The sequence below is a fragment of the Amaranthus tricolor genome, chromosome 14, assembly GCF_026212465.1.
Source record: "Amaranthus tricolor cultivar Red isolate AtriRed21 chromosome 14, ASM2621246v1, whole genome shotgun sequence".
Classification (NCBI taxonomy): Eukaryota; Viridiplantae; Streptophyta; class Magnoliopsida; order Caryophyllales; family Amaranthaceae; genus Amaranthus; species Amaranthus tricolor.
In genome coordinates this window covers 8,578,930-8,600,230 of record NC_080060.1, presented here as the reverse complement: position 1 = coordinate 8,600,230, position 21,301 = coordinate 8,578,930, and the positions used below count along the sequence as shown (strand labels likewise).

General features: G+C 32.1%; 3 protein-coding genes across 3 annotated transcripts; all 3 read right to left on the bottom strand.

Moving 5' to 3' along the window:
• Positions 1-3,778: 3,778 nt before the first annotated feature.
• Positions 3,779-5,511, bottom strand: LOC130799254 (uncharacterized). Its single transcript, XM_057662359.1, has 2 exons — positions 4,777-5,511; positions 3,779-3,937 (listed from the first exon to the last, which is right to left on the bottom strand). Exons 1-2 carry the CDS (start codon positions 5,509-5,511, stop codon positions 3,779-3,781), a joined length of 894 nt encoding a protein of 297 aa, XP_057518342.1.
• A 965-nt stretch (positions 5,512-6,476) lies between these two features.
• Positions 6,477-7,232, bottom strand: LOC130799253 (uncharacterized). The gene has a single exon (XM_057662357.1). The coding sequence runs from the start codon at positions 7,230-7,232 to the stop codon at positions 6,477-6,479; it is 756 nt and encodes a 251-aa protein (XP_057518340.1).
• Positions 7,233-17,074: 9,842 nt separating this feature from the next.
• On the bottom strand, positions 17,075-17,830 carry LOC130799252 (uncharacterized). The gene has a single exon (XM_057662356.1). It carries the CDS (start codon positions 17,828-17,830, stop codon positions 17,075-17,077), a length of 756 nt encoding a protein of 251 aa, XP_057518339.1.
• Positions 17,831-21,301: the final 3,471 nt, after the last annotated feature.

The window sequence follows — 21,301 nt, the reverse complement described above, 5'->3', positions numbered from 1 at the left end:
CAGTTCTAAAAAATCATCAGATTGCTATCTCTCTTCTTAAACTATAAGTTAGCAACCAACAAATTGTATGACAATACAAAATCTAAAATGGACTCTCATTCTGTATTCTTAGTTCTATAACCGAAAACTCCATTAACTTTTTCGTAGCCACTACGACATACCCATATGTGCCCATTTAAATCACCTCTCCAATATAAAGCTTCTCATTTATTGGTATGTTTGCACCATATCATTGAGGTCCTCCCAAAATTTTCATATAATTGATTCCACTATCTCCACTTGTAGTACATAGGCACTTATAATGTTTAAACCTCTTTATCATATACAATTTTCACTCTAATAATCATATTATTCTTTCTATATTCCTCTATGTAAAGTATCAATTCTTCATTCCTTGTCCAAAAAAAATCCAAATACAACATATACTATTATAGGAACTGGGCCACAAAGCCTCAAAACAGTTACAAAAGAACCTCTTAACAAACTCCTAAAACAAAATTTCATAACAAAATGGCTAATTCTTTGATGAGTAAGACACTTACTTTCCTCCAACTGAATTATTTTCCCTACTTTTGTAGGATATAATCGCACTTAAGTCTTCTTTATTAGTTGCTAGTGTGACAATACATGTCACCTAGAGAACCACCTTGTCCTCAAGGTGTGTATTGGAAAGGTCTTCAACATCTTATCATAGTATTCCCACGTTGCTTCAGATTCTGGTCAATCATATAACATAAGAATCTCCCAATTAGAAGGCCCCTTTTGACGAACTTTTGCAAAATGTCTAGTGACTGCCCTTATGGAGAAACATTAAATGCTGCTAATGCCCCTTCAACTTTTTTTATTAATCGTAATACATGAAAAACATAATATATGCAACTGAATTTGAGGCAATTCCATTTTATAAGCAACCTAACCCACACGTTGTAATACCTTATATGGCCCATAAAAAACAAGGAGCAAGCTTTTCATTTAGGTCTAGAGGCCAAATGATGCTGACTATATGGTTGTAACTTCATGAAGACCAAATGTCCTTATGTGAAAGACATCTCTCTTCTACTTTTATCATCATTCAACTTCATTCTATGTTGGGCTTTTATGATGTTAAATTGTAGTTTATCTAGTATTTCATCATGCTCATGTAGAATATGTCCAAACTACCCATTGTAGTTTGTTGATGTCCAAAGCATATCAGATGAGGAAGAGGCTTTCTATATAATTCTCTAAAAGGAGACATCTTTATGGTAAGATGTGGGGAAGCAATTGTAGTAGAATTTTACCCGATAAACCTATTTTGCCCATTCCAATCCCTAGGACGTTATTTGTTATGAAACTTTGTTTTAGGTTTTCTTTGTTAGTTTAATTTATTTTCATTATAGTGTGACACCCTACTACATCCTTAAATGTTCGTTTTCAATATTGTCCTGAACATTATAATTTATATTTCTGTCTTTCACCTACTATCGTTTTGGCCTAATCTCTAACTCATTTTGTCTTTTGTAGACATAAAATGTTAATTTTACTTATTTTCACTGTATCCATAAACTCTATAAACCTACCAATTGTTTTAAATTTTTTTTTCTTAAGTCTTTAATCTAACGGCCTGTTTGGTTAGTGGTACTAAATGGTGGTAATGAGAATGATTTATAGTGTAAAGTTTCATCAAAAGTTCCAAATCATTCCCATGATAATGAAACTTTGATCACAAAAAAGGTTTTGTATGTACAAATTTTCATTACAACCTAATACTACCTCTCCCAATGGTAATGTTTTGGAATGAATTTTATGAAGAAAATGAGATAATCGAAGTTGGACAAGCATGACCATCAAGGTAGCCAAGAGAATTTTCAACTAAAATTACACTAGTTTTTCATTTTCATTACCGTCGTTTATTACCACCTACTAAACGGCTGTAAGATCCTTTTTTTCCCTTAACCTCTTATGCTTAAATCCTATAAACTCTTGCTCATTTGACACACACTCAAACCATATGACACCACACTTAAATCCTATAAATTAGCGTTTGCAGTTCCCGTTATTTTTTCCTGAGCTCCTTTCGTTCTAATTTCCATTGGAGCAGCGGTTTTTTCTGAAGCTTATCTTTCTTCTTTGTTGTCTTCTGGTATAATTCTTTTCTTTCCTGTTTTGCAGTTAATTTTTTTTAGGTTTAAAAATTTATAATTGTTGTTTTGATTTTTGATGATGCTTATGCGTTGAGATTGGAAAATATGATAAATGTGGGCTCTCAATACATTTTAGCTCCTCTAATATAATTTTCTTATCAAAATGAAAAGAAAGATATCAGGTAACCATAAGGATTCAACTTATTTATTGGACTAATGCCGCCCAATACAAACTCCTTATTCTAAATGTTCACCTTCGAGCAAGTCCAAGGTAAAGAAAGCCAAAGAGAAATAGTTTAGAGTAACCAACTCAACCAAAAGCTGATGATTGAGGACTTAAGATATGTTATATACTCTAACAAAATCTAGGATTAAATGGTAAAGATTAAAAGGGGATAATGCTAAGGTTTTTGCTGAGAAAGTTGTTGAAGAAGCAGACTAAGAGATGACTTCGGATGTAAAGGATAGCTGGACAAAGGTGAAAACTTACATGATTTAACTTAGGAGATTTAATGAGAATCAAAGGTAGTTTTGTGGTAAAGAAGAATACAACGTGGTGAAGTGAGTAGGTTAAGGCAGTTATCAAAGAAAGCAAAAAAAATGTTATCTTGCATAAGATTAATGCAAGAATAAGGAAAACTTAACCAATTATAGGGTTATTAGAATCAAGACAATTTAAGTAGCTTGCTAGGAGAAATTAAAGGCTTTTAGAGAAGTGTTTGACAAACTAGATTGTAAATATAGAAAAAAAATATATATGTATACGATGGGAAAGAGGAGGCAAGCGAAAACTAATGACATAGTTCATGAGAAGAACATAAAGGGATGAACTAATTAACGGAGAATACGGAAATGTTGTAAGGGACACAAATAATCACTCCCTTAGATGAAAATAAAGATTTATGCAAAGAATACGATAATTAGAGGTGGACGGAGTTTTGAAGAAAACGAAGCTAAAAAAAGCGCTTCTGCAGTTGGGCAAAAATGGTATACCTATAGATGTATTGAGATGCCTAGGGATGATTGGAGTAACTTGGTTAACTAATTTATTTAAAAAGATTTAGAGGACAAACCTAATGACTGAAGAAGTACCCTAGTGCCTATATACAAGAACAAAGGAGATATTCAAGATTGCTCCAATCATTGAGGAATAAAACATATGAAAGCAATTCATCTTATGAAACAAATAATGGTGTACTATAGGGCTAGAAAAAGAGACTTGCAGGTGGTTTTATTGACTTGGAAAAAACATGCAACAAGGTACTGAGTAAAGTACTTTGATGGACAATGACAAAGAAGGGCATTTTCAAAAAATACATTAATATAGTGCAAGATATTTATCGAGAACTAAAGACGAATGTTAGGACATGTGGAGGGGCAATAAAGGATTTTTCAATCATAATTGGCCTCATCAAGGCTTAGCCTAAGCCCTTTTCTTATTGCCGCGATTTTGTTGTTTGTTGTTGACATTGTTTTGGTAGATGAGATTAATGAGTGAGAAATGCTAAGTTAGAACAATGGAAACAAGAGTTTGGGTCACGAAGTTTCGAATTAATTCATAGTAGGACAGAGTGGATAGGGAGTAACTCGGCACAGATGAGAGAACAAGATACTGTATAAAGCTAAAAGTTAAAGAAATCGATAGATTCTTCAAATTAGCATTCCAAAACTTCGTCTAGTTGGTGAAATTCATACTCCAACTTAACCATTAGTGACAAATCAATGTGCAATTTCTTGTTCTGGCATATCAACTTCCTAGAAGCATCCACCGCTTCGAATTCACTGATGTTGTTTACTTCACTAATTTTTGGCCGCTTACAAATTTTCAGAGCATGAAGAGTCATTGCTTGTAGTTCTTTTAGAGTGCTCTCGACGGCATTGTCTTGTTAACCTTTAATACTTCCTGAATGTATTTCAAGCACTTCAAGATTGAGATGTCATATGTTGCTCCTTGTAGCCACTTCAAGATCACAAGTAGTTGCACATGCACAAGCAGACATGACGCATTTTATCAGTAGGTTAGCTAAAACTTATACCTCTCATTGTTAGTAATACAATAAAGAATTTGATTGAAAGTGATTAGAAAACTAAATAGTTGACTGTATGATCAAAGATGAACGCAAGAGCTGGACTGTAGGAAACCATGCAATAATATGCAAGCCTCTTGCTTTTATATAATTACTGGCTGCTACCTTCCAGCAAACAAGTGGAATATGAGCAGGTTTATAACATATAATAAGTATATTTTAATAATAAGTATTCAACTTACAGCTGTGTTTTCAGATGGAACATAATGAAGAAACTTCATCCTATTTTTCACCTATCTCAGTAAAACTTTGTCTTAAAGCATTACTATTTTGTTATTTTTAAAATTTTTACCTATTATAATAGAAATCAGAAAATTGCTTAAGGATTGAACCAGAAACATAAAAAGCTGTGATTTTGCTGCTTTTTGCAAACTAATAATTCTAGTAGTTAGCTTCTATGTCCCTTCTTGTTCCAAGTATGTAAGAAATTATGGTGTATAGTATGAGTTAATAGAACAATAGGCACGAATATAAATTAGAGAAAATTGTATCTTCGTTTGTATAGAACTTCCATTTACAGATCAAAAATTTCTTTACAGTATTGAACATGTTTCCTAGTTACTGACCACATTCAATAGAGTTGCTCTGGTCTTAACCAAAAGCCTAAACAAGCATTCTAAATCTTGTTCAATAGGTTGAATTTCAGACTCTAATTTGATAAGTTGTGACAATTCAACACTAGAATCAACTGTATCAAATGCACTGATGGATTCTGTTTCCTTCTCAGCTTTTTTGGCATGCACAAATTTTGGGAAAGACCAGTTACTTTTTTGTGATCCACCAATGTATGACAACAATGACTTGAAGACATCAACTGTCACTGATTGAACATCTTTCAACTTGCTTTCTTTAGCATTAGCTTCATTCATCTTTACTATTTCCTGAATGTCTTTGAAGCACTTTTTGACTACCCTCTTAACTAATTTTCGGGTTTTAATGTACTCGGAAAATTCATTGGTAAAGTTAAGTCCACCATTGCATCTTCTTCGGAGAACTGATTGTATGTCTAGAAGTCGTTCCTTTGATTGTACCAAGACATCCAGAGATGTGGAACAGATATCGATTAGTCTTAGAGATCCATCCAAAACCTCGTCAAGACCTGTTTTGATTTGAGATTGAGGGAGTTGGAGAAACTCATCAACACACTTGTATAAATCTTTAAGGCCAGTAAGTTTGTTGGTCATTGATGAAGTTGAGGCACCTTGAGATGACCTCAATCTGCACAATTCTTCGTTTAACTGATCAACAACCGGGTGAGAATTTGAGGGAAAACTGAAAGATCGAGTGTGGTAGGATGCCATGTTTTAGTTGTTTTTTTTTAGTTTGTTGAAAGGTGAAGAGCTTATTTTGAAATACAAGTTTTGGCAGTTTGAGGAATGAATTATACTTGCTCCTTTGCATCTATATATACCAAAGTTAGAGAAGACAAAAGGAATCTTAGATTAAATGAGGGATCACATGGTTTCATTTTTTCTATTAAGGTCTTCGTCTTGGATGTTTATTGTTGTCTCTTGACACACAAATTGCCAGCCAATCCACCTACTGATGATTGTATAATTCATTCATATATTATGTCAATTAGTGAACATATTCTAATGACTTTCTGTTAGAACGTTTTTTTTATTTCTGTAGCGCCATATGATTCTAAAAGAATTTTCTTTATTTCTTGATTCTATCTTTGAGATTATATTTGAATATATTGAGTGATTATCAAGCACGAACCAACCTACTTGATCCTACAGATTAGGCAAGTGCTTGGCTATAGGAGACCATGTAATATTCGGGCATGCATGCATTTACTAGTACTGAATTTTCTGGAGATATATCAGACATTTGGAATCCAAACAGCTAATTAGTTATCATTCAAGAGATGATTCAACGCCTTCACATTGAGTCATTCGGATAATCACCTTCCCATTCAATGTAGTTTTTTAACAAATAATTATTCAACTTATTCTTTTTTCTTATTTCACTTTATTAATTCTCAAGGAATTATTTTCCCAATTTTAACATTTAGAGAGCAGACATCGATGTAGAAGATAACCAGAATTTTATCCTTTAGTTGTTTGTTTTAGCTAAAAACTTAATGTTATTTAAACATTTAGCCTATCGAATTTTAGAATCTAGATATAGTTACTGCATTATTGAAAGGATTAACATGCAAATATGTAGACAAGAACAAAAATTGTGGAAAACTGTATGTTTAATTTCGTATAATTTTCATGTACAGATAAAAAATTTGTACAGTCACTAGAGCTATTTTCACCTAGTTACTAAGGATATTCAAAAGAGTTGCCCTTGTCTTAACAAGATGCCTAAACAAGCATTCTAAAACTCGATCAATTTCTTCAATGTTTGACTCTAATTTTACTAACTGTGACATATCAACTGTTGCATCAATTGCATCCAATTCACTGATTGCTGCTGTTTCTTTCTCAGATTTTTGACCTCTCACAAATTTAGAGAAAGTCCAGCTACTTTTCTGTGATCCACCAATGTAAGAAAACAATGACTTGAAGATGTCAACTGTAATTGCTTGCACATCTTTCAAAGTTGCCTCAATGGGATTGGCCTCGTTAGTCTTGACAACTTCTCGAATGCCTTTTGAGCACTTTTGGATCACCTTCTTTATTGTCTTTCTGGCTTTCAAGTATTCAGAGACATGATTCGATATATTAAGTTCACTGCTACACCTTCGGCGAAGAACTGATTGTATTTCTTGAAGCATTTCCTTTGATTGTGCCAAGACATCCCTCGATGTAGAACAAACGTCGAGGAGTCTTAGAGATCCATCCAAAACCTCGTCAACCCAACTGCCAGATTGAGTTTTCTGATTAACTGGTAGTTGAAGAAACTCATCAACACATTTGTACAAATCATTTAGATCGGTAAGTTTGTTCGTCAATGATGAAGTAGAGGCAGCTTGAGAAGACCTCACTCTGCACAGTTGTTGTTCTACCTGATCAGCAGCTGGGTGAGATTTTGATGGAAAACTTAAAGATCGAGTGTGGTAAGACGCCATTTGTTGAATGTTGTTTATTAATCTGTATGAAGGAAGAGAGCTTTGAAATACAAGTTTTTGTTTTGATGTCAACTTGTTTCTTTTCTTACTCTATATATATCAAACTAAGATAAGACAGGAGGAATCTAAAAAATAATGAAAGGTAACATGATTTTGTTTATTATATTGAGGTCTTCCTTGGGCTTGTCCCTTATTTTCTTTTTCTTCAGAAACTTGCCAACTAACTCTCTGATCAATGATTATATTATTTGTTTGGCTTACACGATGTTTGTTCTGTGTTTATCAACAGCCATCTTTCCCGCCTAACGTATTTCTGGTATATCCCTTATTTCAATGAACTTCATGTGCTGAAATTCATTTTTTATTGATTGTTGAGCAACAGATTTCTGATTCGTGATCCAAAAAAGGTTGTATGAACATAAGTTCCAGAGACAAGAGCTGATCTCTCGAGTAATGTGTTGGCTTAGTGATTCAACAACAATGCACACGAATGAAATTAATTTCTGGCTGAAATATTATAATTCAGAGAACTCTCCTGCATGATCCTAGAGTTTAGGCAAGTTCTTGGAAACAGCAGACCATAAATATTTTACGCATCAATGGAAGTTACTTGCACCAAAATGTCCGGAGTTTCGTCCAGACAAATGGAATCTTGACAGGCTATCTGTAGTTCCAACACTGATTGAAAAATTACAAAACTTTAGAAGAAATGAGGGATTTCGTTGGTGTTCTTCGTACCATCAATAAAATAAGAGTATAATACTTCCTATATAAGCTCTCTTATGGTTTGTTATGTGTCCTGTAACTCCTAACTTAACAGCTAATAGTTTCCTGCATCCCCTCGACTCCAATGAGATTATGTGGTGAACTTCGTTGTTAATGATTTAGAAGTGTTTTTTGCTAAATATATTGTTTGATGATCTATATAACGCACTATGCACGAGTAAGAACGAAAAGTACTCATCTGTTGTATCCTTATTTACAGCAGCGATTTGTCAATTGCAGTACTAGTAACCAACAAATTGCTTCAGAAAGGAAACTTGCTAGCCTTATCACATCAGTGTTCAAAAATACCTTGACATGCAACAAGCCTACGAGTATCCAACGAGTCAGGTATTCAACTTGTAAACATCACCACATATTGGGCTGGTCGCTGGATCACTGACGCCAAGTTCCAGTAACTCGACCTGGTAAAAAGAGCATTTGTATTACTGCATAATTGTATTTAAACTCAATTATTCAATGATACATGAGCATGAGCTATGTGTAAACTAAGCAAATCCTAATCAAGTGATGCTGTAATTGCTCTTATAAGCTTAAGTATGAATCATAATATCCCCTCAAGCTGAGAGGAAGGTCAAGAAACTCCTACTTCAGAAAGCAACTCTAAAATGTGAGATGGAATTATCTTTGTCAAAACATCATCCAACTGATACTTTAATAGGAAGACATGATTTTTGTAGGACTCCTTCCATGACTTATTGACTTTATCTCAGAAAAAGATAGTCAATTTCTATGTGTTCCTCATTATTCTTCCACGGGATTCTGTCGCTATATAATTATCACATATACTTTCTCCGTTCTAAAATACTCGTATTTGATTGTAATATGTTATATGAGATAATATCACTATCAGTAGTAAGTATAATGAAACGGAGGTAGTATCAAAGATACTTATCATACGTATATCAAAGATACGCATAATATTACATAATAAGAATTTCATTAACATCTCTTTTTCATGTCCTTATCGTAACATTTTAGGTATTTATGGGTCACAAAATATACAGTCTTTAAAATATTATATATTTTCTGGGCATTGACCTATCAATTTTTACATACTTTCACTACACCTAGGCTTAATAAGTGCAACGCGTTGCTGAGTAGGGGACGCCCCAGGGGAATTTTCATTTATTATTATGAGATGAGACTAAGTTTTATTGAGTTGGTTGTCCAGAACCTACTACTCATCCTCCTCTTTATCTGAACTTGGGACAAGTCATAAGCGACAAGCACTTAACGACAAAATTAAAGTAAGTTACATATAGACACACTTATTAAAAGATGGAAACTATTATAAAACTCACGTAAATTGCACGTGCCCCACCTCTAAAAAAAGACATTTTTTCCTATCTATTTCATTGTGTCATCAAACCTTTTGAAATTTTTGCCCTCGGTGTTTATTGTTCTAACTTAAACTCTCTCAACTCGTTCAATTGATTATTTGATCTCATTTTACTTAAAAATAATCCATAACATAATTAGTAATAGATACAAATTAATGTTAAATAATAAAAAAACAATATTAATTTCGTTTTGATTAAAACAAGGGAAAAAATGACATGCCACACACTTTGTGTGACTTACCCATTTTTCCTTTTTTTAATAGAAACGAAATTAATCATCAACAATTTGGATTCGTGCTTACGTTAATTAAAATGAAATTAATCTTTTTTTATTTTTTAAATTAAAACGAAATTAATCGTTGGATATTTTAAATTTGTATCTACATTGTGCTTTTATGCGAATAAAACAAAAATAATCATTTTTTAATCAAAATGAAATTAATCAATTGACATTTTAGATTTGTGTTTACTTTGCGTTTATATTAATTAGAATGAAATTGATCCCTTTTCAATTTTTTCAATTTTAATGAAATCAATAGATCGACATTTTAGATTTGTGTTTATGTTGCGATTACGTTAAGCAAAATTAATTAAAATGAAAATACATATGAATGCATTTACTTTAAACAAACATTGAGTTCGTGAGATTTAAAGAGATAAGTGAGTTAAAAGAGTTTTCGGGAGGCGCAAAATTGGAAAATTATTTTATATAAAAGGTGACCATACATTGAGAAGTAGCCTTTTTATAATCAGATACCAAATCCATTTATATTCGGAAAGTGGTTTTTCTGATAGTGTATATTATAATTTGTTTCTGATCTAAATAAATAAGATGTCCGATTTATTTCAGATCAGATACAAAATATTCGATTTTTTTTTAAAACTATTCAATTTTTTGAGTTTTTATTATTTTTGTTTTGATTTTTTGCTTTTGTACATAAAAATATTTAAGCACACTTCTCTTTCTTTCTTAAATCAGAGTTATTTTTATAGTTTGAAAATACATCTATGCATTATGTTTGGATGTTCAAAATCCTAAATTAATTTATAATTGATAAGTTATACAACTTAATTGTAGGATAGAATTGTATATATTAACATTTTCAAAAGGCTAACTATAGTTTTTATTTTTTAAAATAAATTTATAATAAATAAAAAATGGATATTTTGATATCTGATTTCACAAAACTTTATTTTGGATCTGAATACAGGATTTGATTTAGAAACTGGATATCCTATTTTAAAAAATGAATATCCGATTTTCAAAATAAGTTTATCAGATTTTCATACATCAGATAAATTTTCCCAATTTCATAAATCAGATAAATTATTTGATTTTTGAAATCAGATACAGAATAATTCGAAAATGAAAAAAGTAAAAACAAATAATAATAATAATAATAATAATAATAATAATAATGATAATAATAATAGTAAACTTTCCCACATGAAACTTGTTGATGATGATCACTTGCCTATGTGCCTCTCTACCGTTGAAACTATAGATCATTTGTTCTTCTCATACCCCTTTAGTGCTAAATGCCATAAGGAGCACTACAATTGGCTTCTATTGCGCAAATTTCCTTTTGACGATTGCTAGTATAATATACAACAAGTGGAAATCAACATGTTTCCAAAAGAAAGTGATCATCTCTAACATCTGTAGTCTATCTTATCATGTTAAGGCCTGTATGCACATGAAAAGTGAGCTGGTACAACTGTTCTTAGAAAGTAGGTACATTCTTCATACTGATGCAAACTTAATGTAGTTCAAGATGTCTAACTATGATGTATCTAGTTTTGTTTTTGTGCAATGGAATTTTCATTTTCCAAAATAATAATAATAATAGTAATAATAACATATTTATCTTAAGTGTTCCAATTTCTTTTGGATATCATCATCTATCACTTTTAAATTGTATTTTATTATTAATATATGAATTAGAATAAAGTTATGAAATCGTATTTAATTCATATTAATGTAAACTTTAATTAATATTAACTTTTTATAAGTTATATAAAATTAAATTAAATATAATAATGATTGAATATAGGAGTAATAATCATAATTCAAAAACATGGAAGTACTAATACCTTGCTTTCGGGTTACTTTGCCAGCTCTCCTAACTTCGTATCAATTTAGGTTTTCCTTTTTTTATTAGAAAATTTGAATTTTGGTTCTTGTCCATAAAACCAGAAAAAATTTGAAAGAAGTATTCTTCGAAACTGAAAATGGTGACAGCACAATCAATTTTATTGGTAATCAGAGCTTCCTTACCTCGTTTCTGTAACTATCCTGTTAAATTAGCGTTTGCAGTTCCCGCTATTTTTTTCTGTGCTCATTTCCTTCTAAGTTCATTGGAGCAGCTGCTTTTTCCGAGGATTCGCTTTCTTCTTCGTCTTCTTCTGGTATAATTCTTTCTTTCATGTGTTGCAGCTAATTTTGTTTAGGTTTTAAAATTTATAATTGTTATTTTGATTTTTGATGATGATTATGCGTTGAGATTGGAAAAAATGATAAATATGCGCTCTCATTACTGGTGATCATAGATAAGATGCGAAGTCATACATATATTTTAGCCATGTATAAGAAAATCAAAACCAATACAAAAAGTAGTAGTTTGCGAGACAAAATGAAAGGCTTTTGAAGAAGTGTTTGACAAACTAGATGGTAAAGTAGGATAAAAGAAAAATTATGTATACAATGGGAAAGAGGAGACAGCAAAAACCAATGACATAGGTATAGTAAATGCTGAAATGAGGTGACTCGAACAGAGTGAACTCCGGGGGGCGCGGAGTACCTGCTGTCCCAATCCGCGGGGCACGGAGAACTCCGCGGGGCGCGGAGTAGGTTCTGTCTCAGTTTCGCGGCTCGCGTAGTTTTACACGGCTCGCGTAATGGCGGTTTTTTGGCACGTTTTTGGCCGGTTACTCTTAGTATTTGACAGTTTTTTGTATTTTCTTAACCCTAATTTCTTTTTATTATGAGGTATACTATATAAAGGCCCCGTGTAATTAGAATTAAGATGAGATGCAATGCAAAAACACAAAGTGAGGAAAGCTAAGAGAGAAAAAGCTTGGAGAGTCATTATTGTGGTTTCTCGTGTTCATCTTGTAATCTTTCGGTTTATAGTGAAAAGTTTATTCTCGGTGCCGGTGGATGTAGCTATCACGTTGATAGTGAACCACGTTAATTTCTCAGTGTGATTTTCTTTATTGTTTGTTTGAATCTTTATTGTTTCATTATTGTTTTTGATCTTTACTTCCGCTGTCGCACAATAGTAAATTCGATTAAGAATAAGGATAAGATCATTCTAGTTCATGATAAAAAACATCAAGGGATGAACTATTTAACGGATAATAAGCAAATTTTGTAGGGGACACAATAGTCACTCCCTTAGATGAAAATAAAGAATTTATGCAAGAATACAATAATTTGAGGTGGACGGGGTTTTAAAGAAAACGAAGCTAAAGAAAGCGTCTCTATGGTTGGGCGAAAATGGTATATCTATTGAGATATAGATATGCCTAGGGATAACTAAAGTAACTTGGTTAACTAATTGATGATTTAAAGGACAAACCAAATGTCCAATGACCGAAAAAAAAGTACTCTAGTGCCTATTTACAAGAACAAATGAGATGTTCAAGATTGCTTCAATTATTAAGGAATAAAATGTATGAAAATAATTCATCTTATGAGACAAAGCATGAAGTACTATAGGGCTAGAAAAAGAGAGTTGCACATGGTTTTATTGACTTGGTAAAAACATGCGACAAGATACTGGGAAAAGTACTTTGGTGGACAATGCAAAGAAGCGTGTTTCAAAAAATACATAAATATAGTGCAAGACATATATCGAGAACTAAAGACGAATGTTAGCGCATATGGAGGAGCGATATAAGATTTTTTTAATCACAATTGGTCTCAACATGGCTAGCTTTAAGCCCCTTTCTTTTTGCAGCGGTTCTAGATGAGATAACTCAATTGTACAAGAAGACGTGTCTTTGTGCGTGTTATTTGTTGATTACATGGTTTTGGTAGATCAAATTAATGAGTGAGTAAATGCTAAGTTAGAATGATGGAAACAAGAGGTGGAGTCACAAAGTTTCGAATTAAGTTGATGTAAGACAGAGTGAATGGAGTGTAACTTAGCCTAAACGAGATAACTAGAGACTGTATAAAGCTAGAAGTGAAAGAAATCGTTAGATCATATATGCTCAAATACCCTGGATTCATAATTTAGAGTAGTGAAGACATCCAACAAGATGTGATATATTGGAAGTTTGGAACTGATAACTCTGGAAATTAGAATTTAGAACACCACACATAGCTTCCTAATCTCACACAACTAGTTAAGTTTTACCATCTCCTAGAAATATTAGAATTATACTCTTGCTTATGGCCAAACAGATCCATTTCTGTCCCAAAATTGGAAGTCACTGGTGGAATGGTGACTTCCTTGGTTTAAACCAGCGTAACGTCTTACTCGACTAACAAAACTACATTCACAAGAGTTGATGTGGTTTTAACCAGATGCCTAAACAAGCGTTCTAGAACTTCGTCTAGTTTGTGAAATCCAGACTCCAACTTAACCACTAGTGACAAATCAACATCCACTTTCTTTTTCTGGTAGACTAACTTCATAGAAGCATCAATTGCATCGGATTCACTGATGGGTTCCGTTGTTTACTTCACTGCCTTTTAGCCACTTAAAAAACTTGAGAGACATGAACAGTCACTGCTTGCAGTTCTTTTAGAGTCCTCTCGATGGCATTTTCTTGTTAGCCTTGAATACTTCCTGAATGTATTACAAGCACTTTTTTATCATCTTCTTGGTAGTTTTCCGTGATCTAATGTAGCCAGAAACTTCATGAATATTGGTAAATTCACCATTGCACCTTCCTCAAAACACTGATTGAATTTATTGAGTCTGTTCCATACAGTCAAGTTTCCTAGTTAAGGGTTAATTTAAGAAACTTACCAATACACTTATACAAATCTTTAAGACTACTAAGCTTTTCTGTCATGGAAGAAGCATAGACAGCTTAAGAAGATCTCAATCCGCACAATTGTTCATTAAATTGATAAACAATTGGGTGAGCATTTGATTGTAACTCGAGGAAAGAGTGAGGTAAGATGCTATTTTGAGCTCTATTAACTAGCTGCAGCAAAGCCGATGAACAAAAGTTGAATATAAATACAAGTTCTAGTGAGATGAGTTTGCTGTAATTTTCATATTTTATGTTTTTATTGTCCCTTCTGACCCAACTTGCTAACTATTTTAGCAGGAACTATGCTCATATCATAGATTTCAGATTTAGATGTTATATGCTGCTCCTTGTAGCCACATCAAGATCCTAAGTAGTTGCACAAGCACAAACTGATCAGTAGGTTAGCTAAAACTTATACCTCTTATTGTTAGTAAAACAATAAAGAATTTGATTTGAAAGTGAATAGAAAACTAAATAGTTGCATGTACAATCAAAGATGAAGGAAACCATGCAATAATATGCAAGCCTTTTACTTATATAAATATACAATTACTGGCAGCTATCTTCCAGCAGACAAATGGAATATGAGCCGGTTCATAACATATAATAAGTATGTTTTAATAATAATTGTTTAGCTTACAGCTGTGATTTTAGATGGAACATTATGAAGAAATTTCACCCTGTTTTTCACCTATCTCCGTAGTCTGTAAAACTTTATCTTAAAGCATTATTATTTTGTTAGTTAATAAATTTTTACCTATTAGAAAGCAGAAAATTGCATAAGGAATGAACTAGAAACATATAATATGTTATTTGGCTGCTTTTTGCAAACTAATAATTCTAGTAGTTAGCTTCTATGTCCCTTCTTGTTCCAAGTATGTAAGAAATTATGGTGTATAGTATGAGTTAATAGAACAATAGGCACGAATATAAATTAGAGAAAATTGTATCTTCGTTTGTATAGAACTTCCATTTACAGATCAAAAATTTCTTTACAGTATTGAACATGTTTCCTAGTTACTGACCACATTCAATAGAGTTGCTCTGGTCTTAACCAAAAGCCTAAACAAGCATTCTAAATCTTGTTCAATAGGTTGAATTTCAGACTCTAATTTGATAAGTTGTGACAATTCAACACTAGAATCAACTGTATCAAATGCACTGATGGATTCTGTTTCCTTCTCAGCTTTTTTGGCATGCACAAATTTTGAGAAAGACCAGTTACTTTTTTGTGATCCACCAATGTATGACAACAATGACTTGAAGACATCAACTGTCACTGATTGAACATCTTTCAACTTGCTTTCTTTAGCATTAGCTTCATTCATCTTTACTATTTCCTGAATGTCTTTGAAGCACTTTTTGACTACCCTCTTAACTAATTTTCGGGTTTTAATGTACTCGGAAAATTCATTGGTAAAGTTAAGTCCACCATTGCATCTTCTTCGGAGAACTGATTGTATGTCTAGAAGTCGTTCCTTTGATTGTACCAAGACATCCAGAGATGTGGAACAGATATCGATTAGTCTTAGAGATCCATCCAAAACCTCGTCAAGACCTGTTTTGATTTGAGATTGAGGGAGTTGGAGAAACTCATCAACACACTTGTATAAATCTTTAAGGCCAGTAAGTTTGTTGGTCATTGATGAAGTTGAGGCACCTTGAGATGACCTCAATCTGCACAATTCTTCGTTTAACTGATCAACAACCGGGTGAGAATTTGAGGGAAAACTGAAAGATCGAGTGTGGTAGGATGCCATGTTTTAGTTGTTTTTTTTAGTTTGTTGAAAGGTGAAGAGCTTATTTTGAAATACAAGTTTTGGCAGTTTGAGGAATGAATTCTACTTTCTCCTTTGCATCTATATATACCAAAGTTAGAGAAGACAAAAGGAATCTTAGATTAAATGAGGGATCACATGGTTTCATTTTTTCTATTAAGGTCTTCGTCTTGGATGTTTATTGTTGTCTCTTGACACACAAATTGCCAGCCAATCCACCTACTGATGATTGTATAATTCATTCATATATTATGTCAATTAGTGAACATATTCTAATGACTTTCTGTTAGAACGTTTTTTTTATTTCTGTAGCGCCATATGATTCCAAAAGAATTTTCTTTATTTCTTAATTCTATCTTTGAGATTATATTTGAATATATTGAGTGATTATCAAGCATGAACCAACCTACTTGATCCTACATATTAGGCAAGTGCTTGGCTATAGGAGACCATGTAATATTCGGGCATGCATGCATTTACTAGTACTGAATTTTCTGGAGATATATCAGACATTTGGAATCCAAACAGCTAATTAGTTATCATTCAAGAGATGATTCAACGCCTTCACATTGAGTCATTCGGATAATCACCTTCCCATTCAATGTAGTTTTTTAACAAATAATTATTCAACTTATTCTTTTTTCTTATTTCACTTTATTAATTCTCAAGGAATTATTTTCCCAATTTTAACATTTAGAGAGCAGACATCGATGTAGAAGATAACCAGAATTTTATCCTTTAGTTGTTTGTTTTAGCTAAAAACTTAATGTTATTTAAACATTTAGCCTATCGAATTTTAGAATCTAGATATAGTTACTGCATTATTGAAAGGATTAACATGCAAATATGTAGACAAGAACAAAAATTGTGGAAAACTGTATGTTTAATTTCGTATAATTTTCATGTACAGATAAAAAATTTGTACAGTCACTAGAGCTATTTTCACCTAGTTACTAAGGATATTCAAAAGAGTTGCCCTTGTCTTAACAAGATGCCTAAACAAGCATTCTAAAACTCGATCAATTTTTTCAATGTTTGACTCTAATTTTACTAACTGTGACATATCAACTGTTGCATCAATTGCATCCAATTCACTGATTGCTGCTGTTTCTTTCTCAGATTTTTGACCTCTCACAAATTTAGAGAAAGTCCAGCTACTTTTCTGTGATCCACCAATGTAAGAAAACAATGACTTGAAGATGTCAACTGTAATTGCTTGCACATCTTTCAAAGTTGCCTCAATGGGATTGGCCTCGTTAGTCTTGACAACTTCTCGAATGCCTTTTGAGCACTTTTGGATCACCTTCTTTATTGTCTTTCTGGCTTTCAAGTATTCAGAGACATGATTCGATATATTAAGTTCACTGCTACACCTTCGGCGAAGAACTGATTGTATTTCTTGAAGCATTTCCTTTGATTGTGCCAAGACATCCCTCGATGTAGAACAAACGTCGAGGAGTCTTAGAGATCCATCCAAAACCTCATCAACCCAACTGCCAGATTGAGTTTTCTGATTAACTGGTAGTTGAAGAAACTCATCAACACATTTGTACAAATCATTTAGATCGGTAAGTTTGTTCGTCAATGATGAAGTAGAGGCAGCTTGAGAAGACCTCACTCTGCACAATTGTTGTTCTACCTGATCAGCAACTGGGTGAGATTTTGATGGAAAACTTAAAGATCGAGTGTGGTAAGACGCCATTTGTTGAATGTTGTTTATTAATCTGTATGAAGGAAGAGAGCTTTGAAATACAAGTTTTTGTTTTGATGTCAACTTGTTTCTTTTCTTACTCTATATATATCAAACTAAGATAAGACAGGAGGAATCTAAAAAATAATGAAAGGTAACATGATTTTGTTTATTATATTGAGGTCTTCCTTGGGCTTGTCCCTTACTTTCTTTTTCTTCAGAAACTTGCCAACTAACTCTCTGATCAATGATTATATTATTTGTTTGGCTTACACGATGTTTGTTCTGTGTTTATCAACAGCCATCTTTCCCGCTTAACGTATTTCTGGTATATCCCTTATTTCAATGAACTTCATGTGCTGAAATTCATTTTTTATTGATTGTTGAGCAACAGATTTCTGATTCGTGATCCAAAAAAGGTTGTATGAACATAAGTTCCAGAGACAAGAGCTGATCTCTCGAGTAATGTGTTGGCTTAGTGATTCAACAACAATGCACACGAATGAAATTAATTTCTGGCTGAAGTATTATAATTCAGAGAACTCTCCTGCATGATCCTAGAGTGTAGGCAAGTGCTTGGAAGCAGCAGACCATGACTATTTTATGCATCAATCGACGTTCTTTCCACCAAAATGTCCAGAAAAATGGAATCTTGACAGGCTATATGTAGTTCCAAAACTGACTGAATCATTACAAAACTGTAGAAGAAATGATGGATTTCATTAGGGTTCGACGTACCATCATTAAAATAAGAGTATGATACTCCCTTTATAAGCTCTCTTATTGTTTGTTATGCGTCTTGTTAACTCTTAGCTTAACAGCTAATAGTTTCCTGCATCCCCTCGACTCCAATGAGGTTATGTGGTGAACTTCGTTGTTAATGATTTCGAAGTGTTTTTTGTGAAATATATTGTTTGATGATCCTTAAAATGCTCTATGCACGAGTGAGAATGAAAAGTGCTCATCTCTTGTATCCTTATCTACAGCAGTGATTCGCCAATGATGTACACGATTGGGAGTGGTCTTGAAATTGGGTCAGATCAGAAGTATAACAGTAGTAGTAACCAACAAATTGTCTCAGTAGGGAGACTTGCCAGCCTTATCACACCGATGTCCAAAAATATCTTACTCTTGACATGCTATGAGCCTATTATTATCCAACAAGTCAAGTATTCAACTTGTAATAATCACCAGATATTGGGCTGATTGCTGGATCACTGACACCAAGTTTCTGGTATTCAGCTGGGTAAAAACAGCTATGTGTAACCTAAGCATGTCCGAATCAAATGATGCTGTAAGCCTGTAATTGCTCTTACAAGCTTAAGTAAATCCTAACCACCAAGTATGCGTGCTACCCTGGCCCCTGCATTGCCCTATACAATTTGATGTGATGCCACCTGCGTAGCGCCTAAGTATGAATCATAATATCCCCTCAAAGGTCAAGAAACTCCTACTTTAGAAAGCAACTCTTAAATGTGAGATGGAATTATCTTTGTCAAAACATCATCCAACTGATATTTAATAGGAAGACAGGATTGTTGTAGGACTCATTCCATGACTTTATCTCATAAAAAAATAGTCAATTTCTATGTATTCCTCATTATTCTTCCACTATCGATAGATAGATATATATATATATACATATATATATATACATATACACATATATATATACATATACATATATATATATACATACATATATATATATACATACATATATATATATACATATATATATATATATATATAGATACATACATATATAGATACATACATACATATACATATATATATACATATACATATATATATACATATATATATATATATATATATATATATATATATATATATATATATATATATAAGATATATATATATATATATATATATATATATATATATATATATATATATATATATATATATATATATATATATATATATATATATATATATATATATATATATATATATAAAAGATACTTATCATACGTATATTAAAGATAAAGCATAAATATTAACATATTAAAAATTTCACTAATGCCTCCTTTTCATGTCCTTATGATGGTAACATTTTTGGTTTTCATAGGTCACAATTGTAGAGCCCTTAAAAATCATACACTCGGGCATTGTGGCACTTCGCTTCTGGGCGACGACCTACCATTCTTTACATACTTTTCACTATACTTGGGCCTAATAAGTAGGAGACGCCCTAGAACAATTTTTGATTATTATTATGGGATGTAACTAAGTTTTATTGAGTTGGTTGTTAATATTATACTACTCAGTACTCACCTTCCTTCTTTATCTCGACTTGTGTCTGACCATAAGTGACAAGCACTTAACAACAAAATGGAAATACATATGAATTGCGTTTACTTTAAACAAACATTGAGTTTATGAGATTTAAAGAGATTAGTGAATTGAAAGAGTTTTCAAAGAGGGAGGCAAGAAATTGAAAAATTTATATAAAAAGGCGACCATGCACTGAGAAGTAGCTGTGTTTGAAATCATATACCAAATTCATTTAGATCCAGAAATTTGATTTATTTGATAGTGAAATCTGGATCAATTTGATTTCCAATTTACTTCGGATTGGATACCAAATATTCAGGTTTTCAAAAAACATTTTTCAATTTTTTTGGGGATTTTTTTTAAATTTTTTTTTCGCTTTTATACAAAAAAATATTTAAGTACACTTCTCTTTCCTTCTTTAATCGATGTTATTTTTTATAGTTTGAAAATATATCATTTTTTCATTATGTTTGGAGGTTTAAATCCTAAATTCATTTATAATTTACAATTAAATTACAGGTTAGAATTGCATATATTAACATTTTTGAAAGCCTAAATATAATTTTTCTGTTAAAAAATTTTTTAAAAAATAAAAAATGGATATTCTGATATCCGATTTAACAAAACGCTGTTGTAGATTTGAATACGACATCTAATTACGAAATTTGATATCCGATTTTAAAACTTAATATCCGATTTCAAAAAAATATTCAATTTTCATAAAACCGGATAAATTTTCCAATTTCCATATATTCGTAAATTATTCGATTTTTGCAATCAGATACGGAATAATTCAAAAATGAAAAAACTATAAACAAATAAAATAATAACAATAATAATAATAATAATAGTAATAATAATAATAATAATAATAATAATAATAATAATAATAATATTTCAACTTCAGCTTATGTGTCCCTTTACTTTTAGGATATCATTCATCTATCTTTTTAATTGTATTTTATTATTAATATATAAAGTTAGAACATAGTCAAGAAAATCTTATTTGGTTCGTATTAATGTAAATTTTAATAAATACCAACTTTTTACAATTTTTAGCTATATATGATTAAATATATTAAAGATGGAATAAGTTGATTGGATATAATAAATAGAGTAAAATGGAAATCTTTTCCCTTAATATAGTTATTTTAGAAAATATTTCCCAACCTACGTTGCAGT

What these genes read in the sequence shown, in the direction of transcription:
- LOC130799254 (XM_057662359.1), bottom strand. Translation starts at nt 5,511, where the DNA reads ATGGCATCCTACCACACTCGATCTTTCAGTTTTCCCTCAAATTCTCAC. An exon ending in GAGCAACTCTATTGAATGTG is followed by an intron (nt 3,938 to 4,776) that starts GTCAGTAACTAG and finishes AAAATTTGTAAG; the next exon opens with CGGCCAAAAATTAGTGAAGT.
- LOC130799253 (XM_057662357.1), bottom strand. Translation starts at nt 7,232, where the DNA reads ATGGCGTCTTACCACACTCGATCTTTAAGTTTTCCATCAAAATCTCAC.
- LOC130799252 (XM_057662356.1), bottom strand. Translation starts at nt 17,830, where the DNA reads ATGGCGTCTTACCACACTCGATCTTTAAGTTTTCCATCAAAATCTCAC.